The sequence below is a fragment of the Haliaeetus leucocephalus genome, unplaced genomic scaffold (assembly GCF_000737465.1).
Source record: "Haliaeetus leucocephalus isolate CR32 unplaced genomic scaffold, Haliaeetus_leucocephalus-4.0 Scaffold450, whole genome shotgun sequence".
Taxonomy (NCBI): domain Eukaryota; kingdom Metazoa; phylum Chordata; class Aves; order Accipitriformes; family Accipitridae; genus Haliaeetus; species Haliaeetus leucocephalus.
In genome coordinates, this window is record NW_010972886.1 from 21,007,797 (window position 1) to 21,016,675 (window position 8,879).

Here is an 8,879-nt window from a genome sequence, read left to right on the forward strand (position 1 = left end):
CTCTCTTCCTCCAAACCGAGCTGCCACCACTGCCAGACTGCCTGCTCCAGGGCAGGACCAGGCTCTCTGGCTCACAGGCAGCTGGCACTTAACCACTCATCAAGTGCTTGTGCTCCCTCAAACAGCTTGGTTTGCAAGCCATGCTTGGGAGCCTGCACCCCCCACAGCACGTACCAACCCCAGCGAGACCCTGGTTTCTCCAGCAGCCACAGCCAGAGTTCTGCAGGGAGCTGCAGTGGCAGCACCTCGAGCATGGTGGCATCAGCAGGCTCTCGGCAAGGCACCAATACATCTGCAGGTCCTTCTCAGGCTAATGCTGCTCCCAGGGTCTTGGCAGATAGGCTTGATCCATCAGCAGAGGGAAAGAGGCAGCTCTCCTGTGCCCTCTGAAGCTTAAGTGCCATTTTAGATCCCACATTTTATTAGTCCAATTACATCTAGATCAGCCATCCTAATATTTGCTGATTTGCACCAAGGCAACAATATAGAAAGATGCATGTTAAAACTGCATCATCTAAGCTCTCCCATACTCTTACTGTGCACAGATATACATACCTTAAGAAAAAAATATCTGGTAACAAACAAGTAATAGATGCATTGTATAAATTCAGCATTGTAATGAGCACTGATATGAGGTCCCTATGGTAGTACCTCTACCTAAAATCTTAAAACTGCAGCCTTCAAAGTAAGTTGCAAGACCAGAAGTTTATGCTGTTTTCAGGTACTAAAATAATTCTGTATTAGTACCAGCATTAAAATGGCTTTGCCTTCCTAAGTAGCAGCTTATAGTCCCAACTGTCACATGAGCTAGCCAGCTGCCATCTTCTGTTGCTCTGTAAGGGAAGCACACTCTCACCCAAGCAGGGTGGGCAGGAAGGCACAAGCATCTAACCAGGGCAGCAATCCTTCATACTAAGGTGAATTCAGTAATTCCACAGTCGTCTTTTTATGACTCCAGAAGCACTCAGATAAGCAAGAGCAAAAATGAGCATCCATCAAATGTAACTCCACTCTTAAAAGACTGCAGCTGCCTCAAGTTACAGGAAAAAAGAAAAAAAAATAGGACCTTAGTGATAGAAGGGGAAAGTACAACTGGAAAATACGCAGGACTGAAGAGCAGGTTTTCAGTATGCTGCAGCAAGCAGCTCTGAACTCTCACTGCTGCCTTACACAATTGCCTCGCACTCCCAAACCATCTTCCTGCCCAACCCGCTGCAACAGGGCCCATGCAAGCAAAGCCTTCCTGACACTGCCTTTGTGCCCACAAAAGAAATGAGCCCTGCTCAAGGATGGTTTTCCTCAATTTGGCTGTTACAGTAAAAAAAACACAGCTCTCTCCCACAAGATCTACAAGCGGTGCCTCGTTCTCTACTCCTCTCCTGGCCTCAGTCACTGTCTGTGAGCAGCAGTCCACGGTTTATGCACTTGCAAGCAGCAATGGGAGGGTATCTGTCCCCAAAGGATGCGGTGAAGCTTAACCAACTACCCCTAAATACAGGTGGGACTGTCAGCGCAGCTAGGGTCCAGTAAGTTCCCACTTTCAGCCTGGATAGTTCCCAGCAGACTTTGATAAAGACATTAGCAAAGCACAATTTGTTTGGCAGAGGTAGCCACAGACAGTGGTGGCTGCAGCAGACATTATATTCAGTTCTTTCACCGGCAGTGACAATTATTTACCCTCCTTTTCCCTGCCTTGGACAAAACACCACCACACAAAATCAAGTGAAAAAAGAAAGCTGTTATTTACAAGTGTACACACAGATTACAGGACTGCTAGAAACCCAACACAGTGAATAAAAAAAACAGGGAGGGAAGTCCCGAGACCCTCCCACTCCAGAGGAGACTTTGTCCCTGCGCTTCGCGCCCACAGCCCTCCTAGTGCTTGAGAATCACTGCACAGAGCAGTTCTGATGTCTGGCCCCCTGACCACTACTGAAGACAAGGCATCTCCATGGAAACTGCTGGCTGCATTTAAGACACACTCCCTGGGACATAGACAGGAACAACTGTATTTATTTCCAGAAGTGCTTTCTCACAAGCAGGGATTAAGGAAGCTCTCTGCCTGGCCTCCGCCTCCAAGCCCGACAAATCGGACCACAAGAGAGGGGTTACGCTTCACGCTGAAGCTAGCCCCCAGGCAGCAGCACGAGGGAAGCGCCAAGCTATCAGCACCACTGTCTGGTGTGAAGTCTGGCGAGGGGGAGGGGGCTGAAATAACAGTCAGAGGAAGCATTTAAACACCCTCCATATGTTTATTTCCATAAGAAATTGACCCCTAAAGAGTTTCAGGGGCTCCTGAAGATTTTGCTGCCAAATGCAGCATTGCGGGTTCGTCTCTGAACCTCTCGTAGGAGAGAGCCAGAGGGCTACACAGCAAGCAGCTTCCTACTCAGACAGGGCTAGGAGAAGCTGAGCTTTACTGACTTCACTGCAAGTCGGTGACTCCGTGAACTCTAGAGGGCCTGATAACTACATTAACTTAACAGAAGCCTTTTGGGTGCACTGGGAAGGACGTGGGGCAGATCTGACATCAGCCCAGAGGCGAACCAGCTCACAGTACTAAGTAGTTTTAGGGTATAGTTGCTCCCTGGCACAACTCAAGCACAACTGAAACTGCAACAGAGTTCTGGAACAGACTGACCTACTGGATGAGGTTAACTCCAGGGACCAAGCGTTCAGTATACTTTCACCATGAAGAAAAACCTGAGATTTAGGACAGCTGAAGACTTATGAACCGCCCTCAGAGGAAAAAGCATTTGGCATAAAAACAATTAAGCATATCATTTCTACGATTTGTTAGAAGACAAATAAAGGGACCAGAAACCAATGTCTGCAGCACCTTATGGGAGAGCGCCAGAGAGCTGAGGTAGTCTGGCAGGCAGTGGCCACCGCACCTGTCCGCCACACTCAGCCACTGCCCTGCTCCAAATAACACTGCTGCAGTTCTCTGCGCTCGTCCTCTCTGGCTGCTGGAAAAATCCTCTTTTGGCAGCTCTCCTCTAAATTCAGCCTTGCCTTTCAGAGGATGGTCTGCTGGGATGCTGAACGCCAAGGATAGGGCTTGGCCCAGGCAGAGTGAGCCATTCCGCTCAGCTCTGGCAGTAGTAGCTGAACCTCTGGAGCACTGCTTTGCACGGTTCTTCATCTTGCCTACATGTCCTCAACACTCCACTTGTACGCGAGCTCCTGAACTGCCTTCTTGTTGGCGATCCTGGCAAAGCGCTGCTGCTCGAATCCATTGGACCTACAGAGCAATACCGAGAAGACCATGGGCTGCTGCGCAGAAGCTTTTCTGAAGCAATGAAACTTTTTAGAGACATTACGAGTTTTCCACTACTTTTGCTTTGGCTCAGTTTCTGCCTCAATCTGTGGTTAGCAACAGCTAGCATCTGCAGCTATTCACACCCTTGCTGACAGCACCAGCCTTGCTTCCTTCTGTCCCAAACAAGCACATATTCATCACCCACTGGTAACTTAACACTTTCAACCTTACTAATGCTAACAATCCCATTCATCTGATAACTGGAAATCTTTACACTGTGAACTCTTTGAAGCAAAAGCTCATGCATTTTTACTGTTATTCAAACATAGCATTGTATCAGGAACATGTACCTGTCCACACCATCCCAGCGATGCCCAGGCCATATATTAAATCTGTTGAGTGGAGGTGCTGGTCCGTTGTACCTAGGTTTTTCTAGAAAGAGAAAGAGCGATACGGCCATTTACTCCTTGCTCTATACAGGCATAGTGCACAGGCTGCTTAACAGCCAACTACAGCTCGCAGAGGAAACTTCCAAAGAGAGACTTAATCAAACTGGAGTCTGCTGACATTTAAGTTGCTGGATACTGCTCTCTAAGCTAACAAACAATAGTCACCGTTGCTAGTAACAAGTCAGTAATAGCAAATACTGCTACTACATGAACTCCAGACAAGGAGCCCTTTAGGACTAAGCTGCTCTGGCAGTTCTTAGGCTTTAATAGCACCTCCATTCCTACGCTGCTAGAACCCTAAACCATACACCAGTGTAACTGAACATCCAAACCTTTCTTTTCTTTGTTCTCTTTGGCCTTCCTTTTTTTGATGAAGTCAGCCATGGGGTCTCCTTCTCTCTCTTGTTCCCGCAGCATTCGATCCAGATCCTGGTCATCAATATAACGAGCCAATGGCTTCTGCATCTCTTTTATAGCATCTTCCACATTCTGCTGCTGTTGCCTCCCCTGCGCTAGCCTGAAAAAACCCACAAAGTTTCACTCCAAACCCATGCAATCATTTACTGCGACTTGCACAATTTGCAGGACCGATCACAGTCCTGAACTTCCACTGCATGCGCAAGCATTCCTGACGCACATCCAGCAACAAAGGGAATAACGGAGGGGGAATCCAAGACATGTGGGACATGTGCTGTCCTGGTCCCAGGCTCAAACTCAGAACAAAGTGACATGCCACCAACACCACCACTGGAAGCGGTATCAAAGGTGGGCTAAAAAGCAGGGAGTGGTGAGTCCTAAGCTGTAGCATGAGGCCCAAAGACCATGCTAGGGAGCTCTAGAGAACCTTACCCCTTTCCCCATTTGGCGTATTGCTCATCTCTCTCGGACTTTGCTTCAGCTTTCTGCCTCTGCTCCAGCCGCTCCTGCACGAGGTCCCTCTTGCGGCCTGACTTGTCTCGGAAGACAGTCTCGGAGTGTCGGGATTCCTCTGGAGGGGACAGATGCCTCAAGTCACGCATTTGGGAATGTTCTGCTGTCTCCAGACAATTCAATGACTAACTGTAACTCATTTCAATGCTTTTTTCCTTTTACTTGTTCTAGCCTCTGAAAGAGCTTATCATCCAAAGTCAGGCAGGATCACAGCTCTTGCTTTTAGCTGCTGCCCCACACAGCCACACTCGTGCGTGAGCTCTCTGAGTATCAGACTGCTCCTTCAGACTTGCAGATGGGGCAGACAGAAAAGACGACACTCGCTTTCCCTATGGTAACACTGGCATTGCTTTGAAATCACCATTTATAAATCTCTTCTTTCAGAGGCTCAGCGACCCTACGCAAGGAATCCATCAGCATGTCTAGATGCTGCTCCACAGGGATGCTCTCCCTCAGCACCCTAACACCAGGGCCTGATACAGCATCAGCAGACAGCTGAACACAGAGAAACAGAAAGTGAGCTGATGCTCATGCAGTGTTTTTACACCCCTACCTTCCAAGTGCTTGTTATTTCTCTCATGCCTCCTGAGCTCCTGTTGTTCCCTCCGCAGCACATCAGCTGACACCAAGCCAGCTTTGACCCCAGATAACATCACGTTTGCCTATCAATCAGACAAAAACCACGTTACTGCTAGCCAAGAGCTGTCCAGCAATCCAGAGGCATAACGAGGGGAAGACCCAAAATCAAGAGAGACGCGTCAGCAGAAACAGTCATGTTACAAAGCCACTTTACTGGCACCCTCAAGAACAACTTCCCCAGACCTCCAGAAACAGAGAGGACTGACTGAGGCAGAGCTCCTCTCACACCTACTTCATGCCTCTTATTGCATGCAGAGGGCCTGGCACAGCTGCGTACGTGAGGTATATGAAACTTCTGCTCCACAATTTGTAAATCATTGCATTTTTACAGTTTTCTATCAACAGGAAGTAATGTACAACTTAAATGGAAAGATAAACCGCTTACCTTCTTGGGAGATCCCTTAGCATCACGGTGGTGACGAGGTGAGAGATCAGGGGGACTCCTCGAACTGCGCTGATCCTCGCTGGCTGGCAGAGTCCGTCGTGGAGGAGATAAATCAGAGTCTGAAGATTTGCTCTGATTCTGTTTGAGAGGACCATGCTTAGGGGAATCACTGCGTACACAGCCTAGCCTGTGGTCTGCATCGGAGGCGTTCCGGGTAGCCCTCCATGGAGATGGAGACTCAGAGTCATGCCTTGGGCACCTCTGAGGCGAGGGCACCTGCCTAAGCTTTTTTGTAGCTGGAGAAGCACCTGCAGTAAAGACATATTCTAACTAAAAATCACAGATTTAGACAGAATTAGTCCCGTGAAAGGACTAAACATGGTGGTGCATAAGGTCATCTTCTAGAAAAATCAAGACCTAAGAGACGACAAACTGTAAGGAAAGACAAGGATATGACAAGAGTCTGTGAATTTTCCTTCTGAACGCGTACTGCCCAGAGACAGGGTTTAACCTCGGTTTTCCTTTCAGACATATTTAAGCCTTAGCCAGCTAACTCCTAAGTTAATTCTAGTCCAGCTGATGTAAAAATTGGATTACAAGAACTAGCTGTACCAACAGAAATGAGAACCTATCCGCTACCCTTCCATGCTCGCAGACTACTAACTCCACACCACTCACCGCTCAGGAGCATGCAAACAGGATGACAGAGGGGGCAGCCAGCAAAGCACAGAACAGACAGAACAAACTCTTAGCACACTCACGTTTTGTTCGGCTCTGCTTTTTCAGACTAGGTGACCCAGTCCTCTTCCTCCGAGGCGGTGACAAATCTGGGTCAGAATCGTACCTCTTCTTCCGTGAAGGGGATAGATCTGGAGTAGCTTGACGCTTCTGACGTGATGAGGACTTGTCAGAGACACCATGCCTGAGCTGAGATCGCCCTCCTTGGACTCCTACTGACTGTGACTTGTCTGTGATTTTGCAGCCCTTTTTCCCCATCGCTGAACTGACTCTCTTTGGAGAAAGGTCCGGGGAGTCGTGACGCTGTCGCCTGGGAGGTGACAGGTCCGGGGAGTCGTGACGCTGTCGCCTGGGAGGTGACAGGTCCGGGGAGTCGTGACGCTTCTGTCTTGGGGGAGACTGGTCCGGGGAGCCATTGTGCTTCCTTCTTGGTGGCGAGAGGTCTGGGGAGTCATGGCGCTTCCTTCTTGGTGGCGAGAGGTCTGGGGAGTCATGGCGCTGTCGCCTGGGAGGCAAGAGGTTGGTGGAATCATTTCTCTCTCGCCTGGGAGGGGACAGATCTGGGGAGTCATGGCGCTGTTTCCCTGGAGGCGATTTGTCCGGGGAGTCATGGCGCTGTCGCCTGGGAGGAAAGGAGAAGGGAAAAATGAGAGTTAGATTTTTGTTTTCTTTTGCTGTCTCCAGACTGGAAACAAAAAACAAGTAGGACCTGTAAAGCTAGCAGTAGAGATTGAGGATGAAAACTGCTTTCTGAATGCAAATTCATACTTGGTTCTGCACCTCCATGTAGTGACCTGCATCACTGAGCTGCAGACTTCACAAAGGAGATCCCAGAAACCCTCAAAGGCAACCTGGATCACAGGAAAGCTGTAATTTTAAAGTCTCTTTAAAGACTCAAGTCTCTTTTAAAGCCTCTAGGGACCCTTGCGACACTCAGGCTACGAAACCCATTCTGTGCCCTTGTATAATCATCTTCTCACAAGGAAACACCCCAGCATGCTCTCTCAGAGAGCCTGGACACTGTGCAACCATGGAACACCCCACAGATGCTTTCAGAAGAGAGGCATGTTGTAACACCATCATCCTCACCACATTCCAGATCTATAGCAAGTCATCACCCAGATTTCTCTGACACTGTCAAAGGATTGCAGGACAGCTGTTCCACATACTGTGCAGAAACCTAGACAGCATGCTGTCTGCCAGTTCTGCCCCCAGCAGAAGTTATTCAACAGTGGAAAAGGAATCCCCGCATATGCCGCTTCTCGCATTTCACAGCAAAGAACTTAAACTGCAGCACAAGATGGGTGATAGCAGAAAATAAGAGTTAGCCGACAGAAGAGTTTCTAGTTGGAGCCCCATACCTCGTGGTAGATTTGGCAGGTAATGAAATATCTGAACTTTGTGAGTCTTCATTCTGGTCTAAAGAAAAGACAATCAGAAAGTCACCATCGTTAGGGTTCTCCACAGTTCATGATCTATTCAGCATTTCAAGGATTTTTTTTTTTTTAAGCTAGTAATCTTTTTAACTTGCAGAATCACTATTTAGATCAGTTAAAAAATTCAGGGAGAGAAGGTGGGAAGGTCTGGTCTCACCGCCTAAAAGTTTCCATTTCGTATTTGTTCGGAATTGCTCCATGAGCTTCACTTCATCTGGACGCTCATCAATAAATTCTGCCACCTGAAGATAAAACACCAGAGTAAACAACATGGCAAAAAAAGAAAGGGGGGAAGGGGGGGAAGGGGGGATTTCTACCCTCCAATACAAATGATTAAGCGTAATTGCACTAATCAGCAGCTGATATGTGACCATCACTTAGCTGCTTTCCTACAGGCAGATCTCAGAACAACTTTCTAGAGCCACCGCCTTCACTGTTCATCTCTTCGCTGCCAAGATTTCCAGCCCGTGCCACAAGCCACACTGCGGCAGTCAGCAGGCTCCGACAATCGCACGGGTACTTTCTGCCTTGCCTCCAGCAGCTGCTTGAAAGCCATGAGAACCACTGCACTGGGCCTACCATGTGGCTTTGGCACTTGCAAAAATGCAAACACGTAAAGAGGCTACTTTTAGCTGCAGGGAGCTAATTCAACCCCCTTGTGCCTAGACCGGGGAAAACTGACCCCTCCCTACTGAAGAACCTACCCAAAGAGGAGGCAGTGAGAAAGGGCTTGGCAAGTACTTCCCAAAGAGACACACGAGGTGGACCGCAAGGAGAAAGGATTTAGTTTGCAAAACCGTATTTGACCTAATTCCCCGCTCACCACGGGCATATCCCCTTCGTCGTCCTCCTCCTCCTCCTTCTCCTGGACAGCGGCGATGCTATTCCAGCTGACATCGTCGTCCACGATCCGCATCCTGGGTGCGGGGAGAGGGGCCCTGCCGTCAGGCCACCGCCAAGGAAGGGACCGCCCGACTGCTGCCAGCCGGCCCGCAGCTGGGGTCGGGAATGGGGGGGGATTTCTGGCCGGGGGCGGGGGG

General features: G+C 49.0%; 1 protein-coding gene across 3 annotated transcripts in view; it reads right to left on the reverse strand.

Moving 5' to 3' along the window:
- Positions 1-1,280: 1,280 nt before the first annotated feature.
- Positions 1,281-8,879, reverse strand: part of BUD13 (BUD13 homolog (S. cerevisiae)) — a 7,896-nt gene continuing 297 nt past the window's right edge. The window contains exons 1-11 of one of the 3 annotated variants that reach the window (XM_010574961.1): positions 8,544-8,750; positions 8,252-8,433; positions 7,997-8,081; positions 7,765-7,822; positions 6,427-7,025; positions 5,666-5,973; positions 5,195-5,303; positions 4,561-4,699; positions 4,044-4,228; positions 3,613-3,694; positions 1,282-3,244 (exon numbers count right to left, since the gene is read on the reverse strand). In XM_010574961.1, the coding sequence (XP_010573263.1) occupies positions 3,151-3,244; positions 3,613-3,694; positions 4,044-4,228; positions 4,561-4,699; positions 5,195-5,303; positions 5,666-5,973; positions 6,427-7,025; positions 7,765-7,822; positions 7,997-8,039 (1,617 nt within the window). In that variant the 5' untranslated portion in view covers positions 8,040-8,081; positions 8,252-8,433; positions 8,544-8,750 and the 3' untranslated portion in view covers positions 1,282-3,150. Of the gene's footprint in view, positions 3,245-3,612; positions 3,695-4,043; positions 4,229-4,560; positions 4,700-5,194; positions 5,304-5,665; positions 5,974-6,426; positions 7,026-7,764; positions 7,823-7,996; positions 8,082-8,251; positions 8,434-8,543; positions 8,757-8,879 lie in introns of those variants that run through there. The other 2 variants (XM_010574959.1, XM_010574962.1) reach the window with 2 other exon arrangements.